The 22,994-nt window shown below is 41.5% G+C and overlaps 1 protein-coding gene across 2 annotated transcripts in view; it reads right to left on the reverse strand.

The window, feature by feature from the left end:
• fat4 (FAT atypical cadherin 4) overlaps positions 1-22,994 on the reverse strand; it is a 100,161-nt gene that overhangs the window by 41,828 nt on the left and 35,339 nt on the right. For both annotated transcript variants that reach the window (XM_084953961.1, XM_084953955.1), the window contains exons 2-4: positions 7,603-7,734; positions 1,874-2,135; positions 901-1,251 (exon numbers count right to left, since the gene is read on the reverse strand). In XM_084953961.1, the coding sequence (XP_084810087.1) occupies positions 901-1,251; positions 1,874-2,135; positions 7,603-7,734 (745 nt within the window). The remainder of the gene's footprint in view (positions 1-900; positions 1,252-1,873; positions 2,136-7,602; positions 7,735-22,994) is intronic.

Raw genomic sequence — 22,994 nt, forward strand, 5'->3', positions numbered from 1 at the left:
CTAGTATTTCTCATTTTGTCTGATAGGTGATGTTTAATACGAAACTAAGCTTACGAGAAATAAAAAAAATATAGAATTATATACACTATATATCAAAGCATGGGAAAATTCCACATTGCTTACTTTAGAAGGGGACCACCACTCTACCTACTGAGGTATCCCTGCCCTTTTGTCATATTTAATATGCTTACACACAATGACGTGAGCAGCGTATGTGTTTATATATACACTACACTATATATACAAGTATATGTAAAATTAATACTTAAATCACACCTTGATTTGACAAACGAAAGAATCTTTACTGATGTAAATCTTATCATTTTTTTCTAAGAATTGAACGACATACCAACAATCAGGGGAGAAAAAATCATCAACCCTTTGAGACCTAGACTCAAAATCACAGCCAAAGTCAAGGTTAAATATTGAAATCGCAGGTTCATCCAAGTTCTGTCATAATGTTGCTCAGTAATGTGTCCTCAGGTGCCTGTTGGATTCAGGTCTGGGGAACGTGAGGGCCAGTCACTGGGATCAATGCCTTCATCATCCTTCACCACTGCCTACATACTCTGGCCACCAGATATTATCCTGCACCAGGAGGAACCCACTGCACCAGTATAATGTCTGACACTGGGACTTTGTCCTACTACCTAACAAAAGTCAGGGTACTGTTGGCTAGCATGTGGAGGTCTGAAGTGCACCTTCACTGACCCACTACCAAACCAGTCACGCTGGCAACATACTGCAGTGCTCATCATAACATCTCCAGACTCATTCACATTTGTGCTCATGTGAACCTGCTCAGACTGATATGCTGATCCTGTGGTTGGATGAGCTCAAAAGTACTAGTCAGGTGTTAGCACATTACTATATCCTATGTAAATTCTTATATATACATACCATCATCAGCATCAGTGGCTCCCACGGTGATGATACTGGATCCAGGCGGCAAAATCTCAGAGACAGACGTGCTGTACGCGGTAGTGTTAAAAACAGGCGCGTTGTCATTTACATCCAACACATTGAAGTACACTCTGACTGTGCTGGCCTGCCCCCCACCATCCTGAGCCTTCGCTGTTAGAATATAGTACTGCTGAGTCTCGTAGTCTAGCGGACGTGTCACGTTGAAAAATCCTGTCACGGGGTTCAGGAGAAACGTCTCGTCCTCGTCGTCTTCCTCCAGCGAGTAGGTGACCTCTCCATTCACCCCTGAGTCAGAGTCGCTGGCCAGGATTGCTGCCACGATGGAGCCTGTGAGACACGGGTTGTAACACAGAGGCGAGAAGTTCTTTATGGCCCTTTTGAAAAAAACTAACTGCAGGGGGTTAGAGAGAGGTTTATTAATACCAGTGACTCAGTTATTGCTGCGCCAGTTGCTAAAATAACTGATGATTTTTTAATGTCTTGGCCTGTTCTGCTTTGGACTAAAAGCAGTCGCTGATGTTTTCAGCTTACAGCTGAGGCTGAGCACATGGCTAATCATTAAGTGTTTTATTAGAGCTTTACATGAAACATTTCTAATAGACACCCTCATTAATCTTTGATTACCAAAGTTATGCGTCTTTTTCTTGAGAGTTAAGTGGAGAAAGGAGTGAGGACGTGAGGCCAGAGAACTGTCAGTACTATAGTAAATCCTGCTTGTTGCTGATAGATTTCCATATAAATCAAATATCAGTTACTGTCACTTTGACCCATTAAACTCATGATTTCCCCCTGAAGGAAGATGCACAGGAAAAAAAATACTACAAAGAATTTACCCCCAATAATTTGTAACTGATGAGCTTAACAGAGAAGTCTAGTCTGAAGGGCTTTTGAATGAGATCAAACATTGCTTGTCTGCCTTTGCAATCTTGGATCTTTAAAGACATCTTACCGGGCACCATGTCTTCAGGGATATCAAATGAGTACGTTGCACGGGAGAACTTTGGCGTGTGGTCATTCACGTCCTTGACGGTGATGTTCAGCGTCATGTCAGATGACTGCTTTCCATCGTCTGCACGCACCAGGAGGGAATATTTTGAACGTCTCTCCCGGTCTAGTTTCTTGGTGGCGATGAGATCTCCGGATTCAGGGTCGATACGGAAGCTGTCATCTGCCCCACTGATGATCGTGTACGTCACAAGAGCATTGGGACCCTGAGGTTAAAAAGAATGCGATAACACCAAACAACAAGTTAGGATAGAGTCATCTATTTCACTCCAATATGATTTTTCCTTGTTGGGTTCCTAGTAAACCCAAACTCATTACTTGCAAGTGAGGATTTATAAAAACAGTTTGATTTGTTGTGCTGAACCATGATTGAAATTTAAGTTCTTCAGATACAGGAGGAAGACCATCAGGCATCAAAGCAAATCTATCTGCTAGGAAATTAGATTGTTTATTACATGTTAGCATGCCATGTCTCTAGGACAAAATATCTGCTTGTCTAGCATGAATGAAACCCCTAACATGGCCTTTTCCCACAGAGACAGTCCATAAAGTGGAGGCTTGTGATTTCAGAAAGGCCATGAAGAAGATCACAGATCAAGATAGTGACACCAAATAAAGCACAAGTGGGAAAAAACTGAATTGAAGGGATTACATCTCACTGACCTTCACAAACAAACAAGCTTTGAGCATGCTAACGAGAAATCCACCCATCTTATCAGGACCTTAATGTTGTTGCTTTAGCACTAAGATTTTATGTTAAGAGAAAATGTCTAGCAGTGTAGAGAGAAGGAACAGGTTTTCTTGGACGAAGGCAACATTGCTGAACAACACAGAGGACCCATTTATAAGCATAAATGACACGGAATAATAGATTTTTGGAAAGCTGATAAACCTAAATGGCCTTTTTTACGACTAAAGGTCAAACTAGTCAGAAAAAAATACGAAGAAACACAAGAGCTGAGTGGTGATATTCACGAGAGACTTGCGCTTCCTCTTTGAACTTTTGGGGGGTATAGTGTTCGTCTATAAATGCAACTAATAGATCTATTACATCGGACAAGTACAAGCACCATAACATATGCGATCACTATAGCGAGAGGCTTTGGAATCAGAGACGGGGACTGAATGCACTATGACATGTGAATGAGGCTGACGACAGAGCTTGACGTTTACATTTGTGCTGGGGACAATAGGAGATCAGACAACTGTCTCACTCTGTGTCTTCTGCCAAAAAAGCAAAAGCAACATCAAAAAGCTACTGCTGCTCAGCGAGATGAAGCGAGGGCTCCGGTTACAGTTGGTTAAGAGCTAAGCTAAAAGAGACTCTTTCAGCTATGCCTGATGTTTGTGTGATGCTTTTTGATCCCCTTGGAACAATGGAAAGGCTTATAGGGTAGAAGTGCTGCATTAAGCTGGTTTTTATATGCGTATTGACACATTTACTGCCTAAGTGAATAAGCTGTGTTGAAATAAACTGTATGTACGCAGCGGTGCTTCATGGTAAAATCAGCTGGAGAATGATGTATTAGTTAGCCGTTGTGGTATAAAGCTCCTCCATGTTTTACAGATTCAACCTCTCTTTGGCAGTAAAGCAGTCTTCAGACAAATATTTTTGTAAAAATAAAGAATTTCAAGTCGATCAGATCACTGTTTTGGTTTTTAACGTTTCCAAATCTATTGAACAGATAGTGAACTTGCATTTGTTAATATGAACAATATTTATTTATAACTGTTTATTTCATTAACTGGTTTCAATTACAGTATTATAATGCATATAATTGCACGTGTAAGAAAATAGCTGCTCCCTTATTTCTTAAGGGGAAACCACAGGGAATGGCTCTGCATGCTTAATTTGGCACAGATTTTATGCCGGATGCACTCCCTGAGGCAACCCTCCCATTTATCCAGGGTTTGGGACTGGCCCTTGGAATACATGAGTCCATCTCTCCTCCTGGAATCAAACCGGATTTGATGTGTGTGTTCCCCTCTACACCACAGAGCCACATCTTATTGATTGTATCCCTCAATTGATTTAAGAATTCTGGAACTTGTTATTTACTTTTTGACGTTGAAAGACATTTGAAAGGTAATCACAGTTTAAATGGCTCACTGTTAAAATGCATGTGGGATTGAACAAACTATTTATACATATAGTACATAGTCAAATGCAAATGTAATGTTTTACCGTAGGATTCTTTAAAGTGATCCTGTCATTAAATCAGTGAACTCTGAAAGGTTAAAAACTTTAAGTGAATGTAGAGGAGATTTTACTGTTTGGCCATGTCTGACAGAAGAAAAACACAAGAAACTATAAAATATTCTCTTCCCTTGTCTAACTTTTTATTTTTTAACTGTCTGCTTTTAGGCACAAGGCCTAAAAGCAGACAGTTAACACACAGAGTCAATATAATCACAGGGATAACTTCTCTTACTTGCTCTTATCTCTTTCCCATGGCCTGTTTTTTATGATAGATAAAAACTCTGTCTTATTGACCTCGTCTCTCATTGCATTACCAGACTTGGTCTGAGATCCAGGCCCAATAAAAAATGGGGGAGATGAGGAGGACGGAGTGAGGTTCTGCTCATCGAAGGACCCTGCTGTCATCAATCAGTGGCTCCAGATCTGGCAATCTCATTAGCCACCTGGGCCGCAGTCCGGAACCCAACACCATGGTTTGCCAATTAATTTTCTGATAGGGTTCAAAGGCAGAGCAAGGAAGGTGGGAGAGGCCGAGATGGGGGTCCATCTAGGCTTCAGTCCAACACACACACATACCAACAAAAACTATAAACACATGCATTTAAAAATAGGTTTATTCTCTTTTAAACTGTTTGATTCTCCTGAACAATCCCATGTCTTTCTCTTTTCGTAAAATCTTTACACGCACTCAAACACACTCACATCGACACTGTTCGCCCTCTTGACCTCCACTCAAGAGTCTGACTACTTTACGGCTCTCCAAAGACACGGAGGGTTGTTCGGAGGAAAAGGAAAAAAAAAAAAACGAAGGCTGGCCAATTAAACAGCAGCATTCCAGGGAGCGAAGCGCACCAGGCAGGGGCAGAAGGAAACTCATTTAGTAGATGAGTGGCTTTTGGGAGCACGCAGTTCCTATGAGAAGCGAGAGGTGCGAAGCAGACAGCGCCGGTGGGGATAGCAAGCTTCCTGTATGCAACAGCACCAAGACAGCAAGCCAATCATAACATAGACTCTTGGAAAACAAGCAATGTGTTGTCACTAACAGCTACAGATACAGAGAGTTAAGGATGACCCAACAGTCTGCGCTGCTGGTGTGTAAATCCATTCTACAAGTGTGCAAAATAGCCAGAAATCTCCTTGTTTTGGGTTTTCAGGCCTCTGGAATGCATTACTGTTCACTTGGAGCCTGTGCTTCCTTGCAGGGATCTCTCCTAAAACCCCCATTGTTGCATTTTTCTTCATTAATAAAGTTTTTTTCTTTTTTTTTTTTACCTGTGACATATTTTCCACATAAGGTCAGAATTCTAATAAAATGCTCACAGTCTCTCCAAAAGCACAAATGGCTGCATATTTCTTTTAAATGAGGTGAGAAACATTCTCAGAGAGGCCTAACTTGCATTACACAAAAGAGCAGCGTTTTATATTGATTTCCTTTCAACCCCACTGCAATCCCCTCCTCCTTTTTTGGGGTGGAAATGGGCACAGTGAAAAGCGGATGGGTAGAAACAGCATTTTAATACCCTCACACATGAATCCCACATGTAGCGCTGTTAAATTGGATGGGATCATTATGATGTCTGAATTCAGCCCGTCAGCTGGCCAACAGCTTGCACTCTTGGCTACTCTGCGCTGGCTCACACATGTGGCTTTCTCAACAAGAGCTCCAATGCGTTCCGTACGCTTAGTGTCAGCGCAACTTAAGTTTCCTGCGTAAGGATGTGGGCAAAAGCTTGGCTGGCCTCATATCTGGCTCTGAGTGAGAGCTGGAATGAAGCACAGGCTTCTATTTAGCAGCCTATTCATGGCAGCGCTGAAGTTTGGAGTAAACATCACTAGAATCTGTAATTCCTAAAAAGGCTCCTCTACATTCTCTTTAAGTGCTTCTTTTTTTCATTTGAATCCCTGCTTGGAAGCGAAATGTGACTTCTCTTGAATTCAAGTTCTTTAGGTGGGTAATTCAAGCACGGCTCATATGCATATGCGTGCTTGTAAGAACGAACTCTTAATTTTCTACAAATTACCGAAAAGCCTTCGATTTCAGCCTGAGCACCACAGGTCAGGCTTCTCTTAACTTCAGATATGTGGAAAAAGTGAACAACTGCACAATTTGATTTCAATACCATATGCTAAGCCTTTCAAGATCAAAACTGTGAATAGTTTGGAACTGAAAAAAGAAAATAATCAAATAACGTCCTTAAATTCCCCTACTGAAAAGACTGCCTCCAGGTCCGAGATTTACAGTTAATATAGTATTCTGACAAAAGAGAAATGGCATAAAGTGGGACTTTGTATGACTTTTCTCACATTCAGAGCAAAGAGATGGGAGCGAGGTAACAGCTGTGCAATAAAAACGTGTGGCCTCATAAGTTAACATTAAATCTGAGTCCATATTCCTGCGTTCTAATCTCTCGCCCCTCTATGGCCCGAGTCTTTCCACTCACTTCAACTGTGTCCTTTGGCTTTGGTGAGGGACCGCAGACCTTTGAGATGCCGGCAAGGCCTGCTTTTTGCTCGCGGCAGAATTTAATGTCCGTATCCTGCCGAAAGCAGCCAAAGATGGAGCCTTTGACTAATTCAGAGTGATACTGCTGATGTAATGTGAACTACGGGGACCGCGGAGGGACTATCAGGATGACAGGACGAAGAATCAATCGATGTTTCTGCGACACCAGCGGACTCAAGACATCTCAGATAACATCAACATTTAAGGGTGAAAATGAGCAGACTCTAAATGTGCATGTGTCTTAGGGGAAAGCACATTAATTGCTACAAAGTGGTGATTTATGCTTTTGTGGTAGTGCGTAAGAGTTGAGGCAGGCAAGGATGGTGCTTTCCCAAACTGTCTTGGCTGCTTTGTGTCACTGTGTGGAGTCGCGAGTACGTGCACATCTGACCTTGAACTCAACTAACGCTGTACTCTACAACAGGCAATTCCCTATTTTTATGAAATTTAATCAAATAATTAGCAATATCTATAGATGATAGTAAAAAATACAATTTCCCACAGCTAAAGGCAACATCTTTAAATCACAGCAAAAACCCAGAAGTTTTTTCTTGATAATTGACAATAATGTTTTTTTAATCCTGAGGTAATATACTGCTGAGATTTTCCATATACCAGGTTATGATTTACTGACTTTTATTGCCAATGACAGCGACTGTAAAATTAAGAACTGCTGTAAAAATAAATACTACCCTTATCAGAATAATAATGAACTCACAATCATAATCAATCAGGGACATGCAGTCTAGACTGTTTCCACTTCTTTTTGCCTTGAATATTTGCAATTTTGGTATGAAAATGGTCAACTGACAACGATGTTAAAAAAACATTTGAATTTTTAGTGGTTTTGACACTGTAGGAACAAAAATTTAGAGCATGTTTTTAATTCAAATCGCTTCCAGGATATCTATTCCGAAAGCGGTGAAGTGGAAAACGGGCAAAGAAAAGCACAAAGACACCGAGCCATTACCTCGTCCGCATCCGTGGCTGTTAGCTGCATTATCTTGAAGCCATCTCCAACGTTTTCCTCGATGGTCACGTCAAGAATGTCATTAGGGAAAACGGGCGGGTTGTCGTTGACATCCTGCAGCGTGATCTCCACCTGTGGAGGAAGAATAAACAGCACACTTTCCATTAAAGTACTGCCAACCTGCTGCAGTCTGTCTGCAACAGCTGTTGAGATCGCTGTAAAGAAAAAAAACCTGTCTGAGTCGTCTCGGGTTTCAGAAGATGAAGCTGCACTAGCAGGGAAATTTATCATTTTCTGGCTCCACGGGGTATAGAGAGGAAAAAGTGTGAAATTATCAGCTGCGAGTCTTGCCGTGAAAGCTTGCAAACAAGAAATCCTGAATTTTTCTCCCATCCAAAGTTCATGTATTTTTCGATCTACTAACAGAACAAGTCACATCTTAACCAGACAGAACTATATAACTGGTCGAGAGTGAATGCTCTATAAAAATGTGATGATAAATATAGTTCAAATGAAAAGTGAATTTCTGAAAGTTGGTGCTGCTTTAGGTGTGACACCAACCCACGATAAGCTTCTGTAAACCAACATATCTAGAGAAGTGCATTGTGGGTCTATGGTAGACCTCATATACCCCACTGTCACTGGAGCTCATGGAAACTGTATCATTTACAAATTGACTCGAGGCTCTTTTCCGCAGAGACGCGCAGCAAATGTAACAGTAGAGCAAACTAACTGCAGCGCAGGGATTTTCACTTTCAAGTCTTACAAACCAAAATAAACACACATTACAGTAGACCACGGACCCCCCATGTGGAAAAACTTTGCCCCCCCACACTGAGATACTTGTTCTAATAAATTAAATCTAATACAGATGCGACAGTGGGAAGAGTGAAACCTATGATTAGATCAGTTGTTTATAGAAATTATACGATTTCAAGTGAATCAAAGCGTCCTTTGGCTTTTGCTCATTCACACAAGACCATGTGGAGCACAAACGTTCTGTGACCACGTGTGGAGAACCCTCTGCCACCATCCCGGCTTGCAGCTAATACTCCATGTGTGGACGTCCCTTTCAAGAATGTTTGTTGTTGTGCTTTTGATTGGACAAGTTGTTTGTTCATAGTAAAGGAACTCTTGAATTGATGATCTTTTATGCTCAACTTAGCCAGCACCCGCACTGACAAAGCTTAACGCAGATGATAAAGAAGCAATCGGTACTCCATCGATAATTTAGAATGCTAACCGTGAGCCAGGTCTTCTTACAAAAAAACCTGAATGAAATCCAACAAGGTAGAAGCAACAGACATGCACATTATGGATTTTCAGTGGTTTGTGCATCTAAATAAGTTTACTGCTTTGCTTTCAACCATCTACGGTATAGGAGCACAGTATGAGCAGTCACATGACCCCGTTTGTCCGTCTGAGGGGGAAAGTGGAAACCCTGGAGACAGTGAGAGTGACACATTTATGGCTTCAGATGTTCTGCGTCTAGCGTGGTGATATTACATTTCCACTCGCATCCCACAACTTAAACTGCTATCCCTTCCACCTCATCTACTAACCCAAATATGCATTTCAAAGCCAGTAAACATGGCTCGCTTTTGAATCATAACAGACATTTTGCTGCGCATTCTCTGTTTATTGCTTCTATAAATATGGAAAAGCCGTGTTTAAATTCTCCAGTGATAGGATCTCCATTAATGTTGACAGTGATTATGGTAATTCTTGTGCCAGCCATCACTATAACACACACGCGCACGCAGCGAGGCGTTACTGAGATGATATAAAGAAATGGGAAAAGAACAGTTGTTAAAAGTCTACAGTGGGTGCAGCATTTTTTTTTTTTTGGAGGTAACAAGAGTTTCCCAGTGGGCATTTATAGAGCAGACAACAGGCCTCAAGGCCGTATGACCACAGAGGTGGGGGGCTTAAACACAGCGGTCTATTCATACTGGGCTATTTACAGGAAAAGTGGCCTTCACATGTCCCACAAATCTGCTTTGCAACCAACAGAAACAGGAAGCGCTTCATAACAGCTGCCACTGACGCCTTTTGGGAAAAGCTTAATTAAAGTTGACCCAGAACAAAAAGCCTGATGGGGGATATGGCTGAAATAGTGTCACATCCTGACTGAGTAAAATACTCTTCTGCTGTTTACTAATGTGACACCGCGAGGGCAAGTGTGAGCAAGGTCACAATTAGAACGAATCTAGTCGCTTAACACTGCCTGGATGCCAGGATGCTGTCCACTTATTAAACCCACTCTGAGTTGGTGTCTGTCTGTCTGCATGAGTGGAGATAATTACAGAAGAACAAGACAGATTATTTCCCGGGCACCGGCAATACAGAAGTCTCATAAACAACCACAATGACAGCGGCTCTCGACTCAACTTGCGCCCAAGCCGAGGGACCGGGGCAAAGTCAACAAACAATGAATATTTATCTCCAACCCTGTGTGTCCCCTTGATGTGTAAATAATGCAAGGCCCACTTCTGAGGAGTGAACTAATTAGGGTAGAAGTGCAGTTTTGAGAAATAATTACGCCTTGTGCTTCCAGTTTGCATTACCCGGGCTCCCACGGGACAGCAACATATCAAAGCGCTCTGGTGAAAAATTCATCGGAGGAAGAGGAAGCAAGGTCAGGAGAGGGAGGATGAGAGAGGCAGGAAGAGAGGTTTTGTTCCCTCTACCTGTCTGCTGCTCATGGCGAGCAGGCGGTTAACCCAGACGCTGTGGCCCAGGCAGGTGAAACACATTAGTTTACAAGGCAAAGATTGTGTTTCACGAACTACTGTTTCAAGTTGCAGGTGCTGCTAACTGGCTGCCAGAGTTTTATTATTTATGGGGAGGTATGAATGATTCAGGTGTCAAGCGGTTCCTGAGCGCTGTCGATTATAAGACCGTAAGTGATGGAAAGTATTTGTCCGAGAGCCTGAGACCAGAGCTCAGGAGTGATAAATTCATCTAAAATTCCCAGAGCTTGTATGATGCATGCAGAAATGACAGGTGGAAAAATTTAGATGTCTGAGCTCATGTTATGTAATCAAATCTCTTTTCTTGCGCATAAAGTTGAAATTTAAAGAGTAAGTTCACCTTAAACCACAAGAGACGTTTTTCTCACCGACCTCTGTTTTGATTGCGAGTCCAACACAGATCGAGTGAATGAACTGTCAGATTTGCTTTTCTTAGAGCTTTAAAATGATATATTTCAGTATTTCAAAAGCAATGTGTATTTCTAGTACAAATGTCCCTGTTACAATATAACATTACTCTTTCTACCAATACAGAACACTGGGGACGATTAAAGATGATGAACTGAAACTTTAAAAATCATCACAAATAAAATCTTCACAGTATTGTGCAAAAATCTTGAGCCACACCTCATTTCTTTACATTTTGCTAGGAAAATGGGAAAAAGGTGCAGAGATTTATTGAAGCATGTGGGAACATACATGGAAACATAGTACACAATGCAAAAAACAGAGTTTGTACATTTCTGACGAGCTTTAAAGTCAATATTTGGAGTGACCACCTTTATTCTTCAACACAGCCTAAACTTTCTTGTAATTTCTTTAAGTAGTCCTTAAGTCGGATATTCAAAGCCTTTTTTGGGTGTTTTTTGTCCTGTTCTCTGTCAACATGCACACTGTTTCAATAATGTTGAGGTCCGCACTGTGGCGAGGCAAATCCATGACTGGCAGTGTTCCACTGCAAGTGTTTTCTTTCAGAAAAGTCTAGAAAACTATTGCTCATGACCACTTTACACTAAATCTAAAAACTATTGCAAAGCAATATATCAAAAATGCATAAAATCAACAACTTGGATGGCTTGTAAGTGAATCTTACCGTATAGCTGCCTAATAGGTGAAGCCTAACAAACACCCAGCAGCTAAAAAGGCCCTAACTTTGGGTCTTAATAAATTCTAATCAGTCATTTATAAGAAAAAACTTCAACCCCTATACAGTTGCTATAAAGAGATAAAACAGCCATAGAAACCCAAACTGCTTTTGGCATAAGGTTGTAGACATGCTTATTTCTGCTGTACATTTGGGAATTTTAACATAGTGGGGGTCGATTGACTTTTGGAGTGTGACATAAAGTGGAAATACAAGGAACTGCAGCTTCTGACATTTCCATATTGCTTCAGTTTCTCAACCCGAGAGGCTGCCTCCAGGTACCAACACTCCACATTTATCCATCTTTAGAAATACTTGCTCGTAGATTAAAAGCAATATCAAAGTAAAGGAATTCAGTTCAAGCGTAACAGCATATACCAGAACACGTCTTCGATTCCACCACATTTTATTTTCCACAATGAGAAGGAACCAGTTGTGGTTACAGCTGGAAAAAAATATATATCTATCACCTGCGTCCTTGAATGCCATTTTCACCACATCTAAAAAGTGGAAGTTGCACAGGTTTTCATATGTTTCCCACTTAAAAAATCTCATACTTGCTCTCTTGCCAGGTCCACTGCAGACACTCAGACACAGGCAGGGGGGAGATGTAGAAGCAAAAGATGTATTATTTGAGTCCGGTCCCATGTACACTGCACACACATTTTGTCAGTTAGCGACTCAGTTGTTTTTAATAACTAGTAGAGAGTCTGATAATTAAGTGAGCAATGGTGTGCATTAAAAATGAGTAATGCAGTGCATGCTTGCTCCACTGAACGCCACGAACCTCTGAGTGAAAAGGGTGAACTTCACATCATTAGCACAAACGTTTCTTCCAACCTCGCTGAAAAAAATGTGACCTCTGAGTGCAACTGATGCAACAGTTGGCCTGTAAATGTTGAGATCATCTGATCGTTAAAAAAAGTAGAAAAAATTGCTGGAGCTGGGTGCGCCTCCTGCTGGAAATAATCATTTCAAAATGATTAAATGTCTCATTAGATGCTGTTGACGACTTGGGGTCAAGGGTTGGGGGAAGCACCGACTTCCCGTGCTCATTATACTCGGCCTCTGAGATTGAACGATTCCACTTTGCATCATCCGCTTTTCACTGATGTGCACGAAGATCAACTTGGGCCTAATGTGTTAAAAACTGGGATCACAAAGCAATCCAAAATACTCCACTTCATCACAGAGTGTGAGCCAGAATCATATGCTGCTAAAGTTATTCAGGCTTTTTTGGCAGAGTCGACACTGTTAAATTGGACAAAGAAATTTTTGCAAAGCCATAAAAGAGTTGACACTAAAAGCCTTTGATTATGATGACGTGTAAGAAACAAATAACCAAAATGAATTCCATCGAGGTTTGTTTCTTTAGAGCGACGTGGTGGACGTCTAAGGTTCTGCTTATCTAACACTTTAGCTGGTGTAATGCAAGGACTATAAAGAGTTGACAGTTGGTACAGCTCGTGGCGGTTAGCTGAGTATTTCAACAGAAGCTGAAAAATACTTCAAGTGTTGCGTTTCCAAAAAGGAGCAGAAGAGTCATCAGTGAGCGTTCTCATATTCTGAGAGGTTACATCCCTTCCAACCACTAACTGGGAAACCTTTGAGGAACCACACCCAGGCAGGTCAGTAAGGACATCTGAAACAATTCCCACAACTGATTCGACAAAGCATCAAACTTCCAGGAACTTCGAACTAACTCGCAACATACTGGAAAATCATGGAGTCTCCACACTTCCTGCACTATATAAGGGGCACTGTATTGTATGAAGGAATCTGTCATCTCTGAACTGAAATGGATTACCGACCGTCTAGAAAAAGCCCAGGCCCGTGTCTGTGTTTGCCTTACTTAATCTGAAAACCGTATGGCATGATCCATGTGCATCTGATGAATTCCCTGCTATGTATAAAGAGAAACTGTAAAGAGGACCTGAATGATAGAAGGCCACATTCAACATGATACATTTGCCGCAGCTCTAGAGACACACAGACAAAGACCATCATTATTTCACTTCATCTTCACTTCCTCCTCTAGCTCTCCTTGTGGTTATTTCAGCTGTTTAGACAGAACATCGTAGACTCTTGGCTCCAGATTTATGGAGCTAAAGAAGTCACGAGTTCTGGGGGTCAAGGATATTGGTAAAAATGCCATCTTGGTTCAGTCTTCTAACAACAAAAGGAAACACAACTAAATAATTAAGACAAGGTCAAACTGAGCTCTTCTGTACGGCTTCTTTAACACGTGTACAATCGCAACTGGCTCCATCTGTCAAACAAAGGCCTGCAGAGTAATTCATCTTCCAACCGCAGTCATCAGGCTCGGCAAAGTGCATGCGCGCCCTGGAGACAGGAATTTGCTGGAGATGGGAACGTGCCCGGGAAAAAGCAGACAAAGCTGGATGTCAGCCAAACCTCAACGCACAGTGCAAGGGAAAAGTCAGGATACGATCATATCCCCCTGAAGTCCCCCCTAAAATTTTCTGCAGTCCCATGAAAAAAAGAAAAAAGAGCAACACTAAGGAATAAAATGAGAGACAAAACAACACAAAAAAAAACCCCAGGAGAGTCTGCAAATGATCAGAGAGCACCTCGGCCATAAGCAACCAACAAGGGGAGAGACGATGTTGGACAAGTGGTTTTAATAAAAGGGATCACTCTGCTCTCGGTGGACCACTTCACCAACTGTTAAAAGATTGTTTGTCTACAGCAGGCCTCTTCAAGCCCCCTGCGAACTCTTGCCAAATGAGGTTCCCTCCAAGTGTTTCGAGCGGAATATACTGTATAATCCAACAGAACAAATAACCTTCCAGGTCATGTGGGCCAGCGTATTGTTTCACCCAGGCTCTGGGCCATCTTTGCACACAGCAGAGTGGAAAAAAATTGTGATGGATTGCTATTTTTAACGGTCTCGTATCCGGCCGCGAGCAGCACATACAGGGGTTCTTCTTCACTATAAACAGCCATAACTCTTTCTCCATTATTCCTACCTGGGAGAGTTAGATGGAAAGTTTAATTAGACCTTGCGCAAGATCAGAGTAGAGACAAGATTTCGCTCTCCTTGAAGCTGGAGTACAATTCAAAGCCATCGCTGAAATTACCATAGCCTATTAACTGCAGCGCGTTCTGTATCCATGGATTAAAAGGTTAGAAGAACATCAAAACAAGCATTTTCTCCTTCTGGTGAGATGAAAGTTAAAAAACAAAATAATTAGCCTATTTGTGAGAAGTATGCTTTGAAGATATAAGAGAAGAAATGTATTTTGTTTTTATCAGTTGTCTGTCTTTTTGAAGGAGTTCTTAAAAATGGAAGGAGACCATAACGGCCGCCTGTCTCGGTGTTGGTGCCACTGACTCTGCGTGAGTCTATGGCCTTATCACTCTCACTCGCTCTCGCTACAATTACTTCCAATCACGGCATTCAAGCCGTGCAGACCATGGAAAGCAGAGCAAATGAGAAACACAGCACTTTGTTACCCCTAAAATAGATCAAAAACACAACTATGTTCAGATTTTTAACCATTTCTGGGACTGATTGCTGTAAAAAAGCCATTAATTATTGTAGAAATGGCTCAACGTGCCTAAAGCTTAATAGAAAACGACTTGTGACCAGTGACTTTTTTATCAGCCTCAGTATCATTTCTGGATACTTTGCACTATGTTTCAGAGCAAAATAATGCATCTAGTCCTACTGTTTACTTCTTAAGGGTTAACATACTGCTTTGTTTAAAAATGCTCTTAATGACAGCACATTTTTGCAAAGGGTAAGAGATTTGAGAATATTTCCCAGCCTGTGGATGAGCTTGTAATCCATAAACTGATTTAAAATAATGGAAAAACAAAGCTTCATGTTTCATCCCGTACTGTAGCTGCAGTAAAGTCAGATGCTTTGCCACAGATTAAATTCTTTAACAGTAATGAAGACAGAGTCTGTGCCAAATGGATCACTTAGAACATCAAAAACAGGGCCTACAAACTACTACATAAACTACTTAACACACCTAATGGGAAGGTTCTTCAGTAAAGGCTCTTGTACATTTTTTACTTTAGATGAACAAACTATTATTTCAATGCGGTGCTCAAAAAAAGGACCAAGTAATATTTTTCTCTACTAACGCAAATTTGCTTCAATATGTCTGGAGCCGTCGTAAATATATGTAAGACGGGAAAATTGTTCCAAGTAATGCACGTAATCACAGACCTCACAGTAGTGGGATTTTTACAGATAAATGCTCAATCTGAGTGACATACAGTAGAGATCAGGCATCTTTCTCTAAAGCCAGCGTTGGTTTCCAAGACTTCTGGAAGGTCTGTGCGAGGCTTTAAAGACCATTATGGCATCCGTTTCATCGTTACTGTCACCCACTGATAAATGCATAAGATTTACAGGAGCTGAAGGAATGAAAAAACACATTAACGAAGGATCTCTGTTTGGATTTGACCTAATTATTAATAAATCAAATCTGCGATGACACTCTCCCCCTTCATCCCCAATGCAGTCTGCTACTTCTGAGGATAATTAAACAATTAGCCTACGCTAATGATGTTTAGGACTGATCAGATTATCTGTCCATTAGATCTGACTTCCATCATGGTGACGTGTTGGAAGAAGATGAAAGGAAATTTCCCTCCCAGACGTTTCATCTACCTGTTTGTTAGTAACAGAGCATTTTGAGATGTATCCCTCCACTGACTTAGAGGGTCTATATTTAAAAGTATTATAACTGCTTTGCAAGTAAAGTTACAAAAGATTAAAAAAAATCAACTGAACGAAACACAAAAAAGTGCATGAGTGGAAGGGTCAGGAATATAAGTACACATATGGTTTTGTGCGTGTCTATGTGAGCGGTGGTGTAGAAACCGGCTTTAATCCAAAACAGGACTTGGATTGTTGTGTGAAAAGCTGCAGGCACCCCCTGCAGCCCCTGTTTATGTGAAAAAGCCCTGAAAACATTAGTGCAGAGGAGCAGCAGAGTGGGGGGTAGGTAGAGTGGATATATTTGTGTGTGTGTGAATGTGGGGGAGCTCTAGTAGTCAACTTGTGGCTGACCTGTGCTCCAGGAGGAAGCCTGACTGCCACCCAAGGTCCTGCTGATTAAATGAAAAATAACATGGTAGCTTAAGTGATAATTTGGAACAATGGGCGGACGTTTAGGTTTCACATTTTGATGGTCTTAGATGTTTCTATTCTTGTGTGATGCTTAAATGCAACGCCATTTAGTAAGTTGAAGATAAATATGGGGAATTTTCAGTGTATAACGCTCTGGGAAATCTGATTTTCCTTCTTACCAAGCATTGGATAAGATACACACCGCTCTCACGTCTGTGTGTTAAGCATGGAGCCTGAACCGGGCAGCGGTTAGCTGAGCTGACCATAAAATGGAAACACAAACTGAAATGTAAAAACGGCAATTTGTGGTTTTATGGGGAGTTACGTATTGTAAGTACAAGCAAGTTTATCCATCCACCTAGGACTTCTGTTAGCTGCATAACATCTGCATTCTATCAAAAAAGACCAAAAAACGGGAAACGACCTAAAAAAAACAAACACCTTTTTTAATGTATATACGTTGATTATATCAGTGTTTCCACCTGCTCTCGGTCTTAAAGCTAAAGTACGCAAATTCCTGGAAAAGTCATTTGTATACCAAATTAAGCTAAATGTATCATATCCTGTCGATTATTGTAAAAAAGGCACAATTTCAACACAAAAATATCACACAGTAACTCATCCCACTTAAGCCTCAGCCTCACTGTAAAATCGACTGCTAAAAGCCATAACAGTGGCCCCTTTGCCCTCTATTCTGATTCTACTGACCAGATCATGTAATAACATTAAAAAAATAGTGACCACCAGTTGCCCAGTGACCACACTAATAAAGCTCTTAAAATCACAGCTCCACGTCACATATTCGACCGTGTTATTCCTGATCCTATAAATACCTTATTCCTATTCCTGCTTCACTGCCATGAAATGTAATTTTGGTGTATTATACATCTGCCTCGGTCATTTAGGCCTCAGCAGGAAACAGCTTGGCAAGAAAACCTGATCTGAAGACATTCTGAGGGGCAAAAGGAAAAAAAATTGACGGAGAAATGTTGATGAATTTAACATGAGGTGGTGTAAAAAAAGTCTTCTGCCAAATAACTTGACAATGAGGGACAGTTTCCCCCTGCTGAAGCCATTCATGGAAACGGGCTGGAGGGCCTGGAGACAGCTCTGCCTCTCTTTTCTTCTTCTCACTCACAGATACAAACACAGATGAAAATGCAGACTCTGCACCGATCACACAGGAGGCTATGACATGCTCATTCATACATGCGTGATGGCCACCCTTCCCCCCTTTATTCCGGACACATACCTCCGCTTCCACACTACACAGAGGTCTTACAAGGCCTCACATGTTTAACTCCCTATTATTATGATGAGGATGGGCCTTTTAGAAGTACCATCCATCTTAATTAACAAGCCATTTGTATGCGCTTCAGCCCCCACGACAAAGCAGCATGGGAAGAAATCCTGTGGCCAAAGACGAATTCTAGAGCTCTAAGACATCATTAGTGGATTAAAAAACAAAAAAAAAAGAAAGCCTTTAACGGCCTTCCCATGTTGCCTGCATATTTCATTATCTCCCACTGTTCGTGGCAATTCCCAGTTTCATCCTCTGGGTTTTTGGGGCTTTTTTAACCAATGAGCTCCAAAACTTTCTCCATGCAGCGAGAGCCTTGCTTCTCATTCCTTTAAAGTTCAACATAATTTGAGGCACTCTCCTCTTGATTTACAGCCCGGCCTTAACATCACTGCCTTCGCCGTCTGTAAAGTTAAAGCAACTGATGTATAGCATGTCGCTCTGCGGCTACCGAAACGAGTGAATATAATTTCTGCCTTTAGACGTCAGGCACGAACAAACAAACGTCAGCCTCGATATGATCTGTTTTCTCTCACCAGTTCTGAAGCTACAGGCTCGCAATAAGAAGAGCCGCTGAAAGATCACTATGTTAACGTGGCGCCTTTTTGGCAGATGCCTGGCTTTCGAAATGGTCACTTTTCTGGGTGGTGTGTGCGTCTGAGTGCATGGGGTCTTCCCATAGGGCCTATGTCTGGAAAACAAAAAGGAAATGTCTCAAAAACAGCCTTATGGGTAATCTGCCTTCACAGCCATTGCTTTCTTCTTTTCTTTTTCTTTCTTTTTCTTTGTCTGGCGGCACGCTTGAACGCAGCTGAATAGCCAAGAGACAATTCGTCTCAATTCTGCTTTCAGGATGCCTACAGAGGCTATTAATTGTCAACTCATAAAGGCCCCATACACGCCCCATGTGAGAGGAAGCACCTCATACTCTGGGACTCTTTTTCTCACTCTCCTCGTCAGTTTTAGCTGTCTCTACTATCATCCATAACACCTTTAGGTTTTCTCTAGGGTTTAGAGGGTCAGAGCACGAGGTCAGGAGGTTATTATTAATTCCTCTGAGAAGTTGCATTGTGGGAGCTCTTGGTTACTCTGGGGTCAAAAGCTCAGTTTAGTACAAGGGTGTCATTTGTTAGTTGACCTTTCTTGCGGCTCTGACAAGCATTTTGTCGATCGGGGGAAAGACAAAAAGGATAGGGAGAGCGCATGACTTCTGTTGTTCATTTCTATCACTTGCTGCTTTAAATAAATCCTCCAGACTTTTACCTCAAAAAAGAGACAGACTGCCCAGACAACAGGACTTGTGGGTATTTGGGAATTTGACAGAAATAAATACTCAGACAACAAAAGAGCAATGCTGTTCTTCTCTTCTTTTTACTTGGGAAGTGAAACCAGCAATCAGCAAGCATTCAAACAAAGGACTTCATACAACGGTGAACAAGAAAAAAAACGTTGATGTTTACTAGTGGGGAAATTGTTTAGTCTAGCAAAGACAGCAACAACAAAATTCAAATGTCATTATCAATATCTGTGGCAAGCAATGTGGAGATGAAACATAACATATACAGCGTGTCCAGAACTCACTCCTCACCCAGGCAAGCACACAAACAGAGCCTGAGAAGTGGCATATTAATTCAACATTTATACAACATTTTAAACAAAGGGAAAGGCGGATTGCCCTCGGAACCATAATCTTTATGAGATATGTTTAGACTGAGTGGCTTTGGAAAACACAAATACACAGTGGGCAAGATTTGATCCTGGGCATGTACAATGTTATACATCAGATATGGGGGTTTTTTTGTTTGGGAAACTCGAACGGGATGTCACAGATGAGTCCATAACGAAGCCAGAGTTTACCCACAAACTGTCAGTACCCCTTTCATGACTTCATTGCGGATTTGGGAAAAGCGTGTGATCGGAAACTGCGCCAGTATCACTACCATGCAACAGGCGGTGCATGTCAAAAAGTCGAAATGCCGGACTGACAGTTGCACGTCATGAAACGCAGAAGGGAAAAGAGCTCCCAACGCCTAAGCTGGAGAACGTCTGGTTGTTGTCACTCAGTGCAGAGAAGAGGATTTAAGAAGGGCCGAGGCGGGGTAAAAAGGCTTACCGTGTCACATATGATCTAGTCACCGACAGTTGCAGTCACCACCTCCACCCATCCAACCCCCTCCATAGCCGTGGCATGGCATGCATGGATGAAATCAGCCACTTGGCTTGACGGGACTGAGAGAAAAGGGGGGGCTTAGAAAGTGGAAAAAGAGAATGAGGGCAGCAATTGAGAAGGCAGAAAAAGACAAGTGAGGCCCTAAAGTCAATCGGGCCTCTTGTTTCCCCTCTCTGCGCCTTTTTTCCCTTTACTCTCCCCTCCTCTTAGCCTCTTCTTCACACACACACACACACACACACATACACACTTTATTTCAGTCTGTCTCTCAGCTGTCCTGCAGGGTTTGTTCTACAGCGTAGTGTTATACCAATAAGCTGAGGCGATGCACTAAATATCCGATGCGGATATGGGGGATGTTCTTCCTCAAAAAAAGCTGCAGACATTATTAGAGTACAAACCGTTCTGTGATAACACTGCTATGACCTTTTGGCGCCTCGAATAAAAGTAACCACTTACTCTATAGCGGTGATCTCATCCTCCACTTCTAGACATAAGCTAAAACATCATAACCTCCCATTTTAGACTGTTTTGGACTCAAGATTGATCCTTCATTGTGCTATATCCTGCCTGCAAATCCTGTTTGAACAGGAAAAAGACCAAATTGAGGAAGTAATACCGTCTCATGTGACCTTTAAATTGGCTAATCTTGATTATTTTGTCCATCTAATTAGGGTAGGCTCAATAACAGAAACACCCATTTGTATACAAGAGTGGGTGTATGCAAACAACAGCATTTATAAAGACATTAAGGGTAAATCAGCACCTCTAAACTATATATGCTTAATTTATTGTAGGAGTCTTTTCCTAAACAGCGTAGACTTTAAGCCAAGTTTATTAAAAGTTTATTTTTTAGTACATGTCCTGTTACAGATGTGCAAATAATTCTTAAGCTGATGATTTTGGCATTTGAAAAATAATTTAATTGTAAACTAAACCATAAATAGGATCTGACATCCAAAGTAAGGCAGAAAATCTCAGCTGTTGTAAGCTTGCTATTGTGAAAATGCAAGAAGATATATTAACCACGTCCACTATCAGTCAAACTAAGTCTTACTGTGCATCTCCAAACCATCCACTATGCTCACATGCACATCACTCTATTCTTGATTCCACTTTCTATTTTTTCACAGCACACGAGAGCTCCTCTTGCATTTGAGGTTCCTCTGACATGCAGCTAAGGTTTCAAGTAAATCCAGCTCTGGAACCTAACTGTTTATACCTACCTGACAGAACAATAGCTCAAAAGTTGAGAACAATACTTCTAAGAATACTTCTTAGACAATAAACACTACTGTATGGCTTCACTGTGTGAAATTCAGCACACCAGACTGTCACACAGTGAGAGGTTTATTTTCTATTAGCGTGATATAATTTCCATCTGACACCAAGCTTGGTTCATCAGTGGACCATTGAATTCTCATCTTTCCACCCAGGGAGGCTTTGCTGTGCAGACGTTGAAGTACAGTCTGCTTCACGCTCATAAATCTACACACATTCAGCTGCTCAGTGCTAACACAGCCATCTACTGTTGGTACCTAGGAAGTTTTATTGAAGCTGATGTAGCTTGAATGAGTTGATTTCTCAAGGACACCTAAAAGCTTGACATTGAGCAAGTGTTTCATATTCAAGCCTTACCATAAATGTCCTAGCTGTGGGAGGAAGTTAGAAAACCTACACAACCACAGGAAGAACATGCAAACTCTACACAGTGTTCTGTAGGCTAACATGGTTTGGTTGAACCTAAAGCTTGCTAAAAAAAAAAAAAGAAGTCTTTGTCCATAATGGTTCAACTCAAGCAAGAATACTTCTAAGGTATGTTCTCATTGTTAACTCCCTTTCTAACTAGTCCTTCTAACTCTTTAGCTACTGCTGCTCTGTATGTCTCCACGTTGTCTAGGAATGCCTTTACATAGCACTGCAGCCCTTAGACTTGGTAGGCCAAAAAAACCTCTCCAAGCCAGATGGTTTGGCCGAACAGTGGAGGTCTGGATTCCCACGGAGGAAACACTGAGCTTGGAGCTTTTTCAGTTACGCTTAAAGCTCCCTGCAGCACTGTGTAAAGCCATGATTCAAACTCATTGGGCTGCGTGATGTTTAATTGAACCACAAGCTGTTAATCCAAGGAAAGAAAATCAACTAATCCAGATTAAGGTCAGCCAGGCGGGGAATAGAATTGTCAAAGGCACTCCCCGGCCTGCTGAGTACCTTTAAAGATCGGGCTCATTACTTGAAAGCCAAACATGCTCACGTGAAACAAACACCAAATGGACTCAGGGTTTTGTCGCACCGTGAGAAGATTTTGACATAATCTCACACCAACAACTTACTGGTTTGTTTGTTTTCTGCTAAACTAAGGCTCCAAACCGGACAAAGATCAATGTGAGAAATGTCTGTTTGGACTGATCCAGGAATGGAAATTTAACGAGAGAATTGTTAGGTGTGAGCAGCGAGCAGACGAAGGGTTATTTGATAGCATTAGCAGATGCGAAGTGCACGCCTATCGGTTTCATAGCAAAACTGTGTCTAATTCACCCTCTACTTATCTGCTGACCGTAGACAAACAGACTTTCTCACTCAGTAAGTTTCTTTTACAGACACACATCTCCCAGTTTTATCTGCATTTCACCATCCATCCCATCTTCACTCAATAGATAAATGTAAGAGCCACAACATCTCTTTATGAGTGTACCGTTGACAGGCAAAATTCCTAAATAGTTTTCTGTTACTCCAGCAACAGCACCACCTACAGAATATATTGAATGTTTTTGTCTTTTTTTCACATCAATGAAACAGCGGGACATTCATCCACCCCTCACTGAATTCTGAATGTGTGAAAGTATAGAAGAGTGAAAGCTATAATATAGCTGGACTATTCTATACACTCAGTAGGATACCCACTCATGTGTAAAGCC

The sequence above is a fragment of the Perissodus microlepis genome, chromosome 2 (genome assembly GCF_051167445.1).
Source record: "Perissodus microlepis isolate ML-2025 ecotype Zambia chromosome 2, ASM5116744v1, whole genome shotgun sequence".
Lineage (NCBI taxonomy): Eukaryota > Metazoa > Chordata > Actinopteri > Cichliformes > Cichlidae > Perissodus > Perissodus microlepis.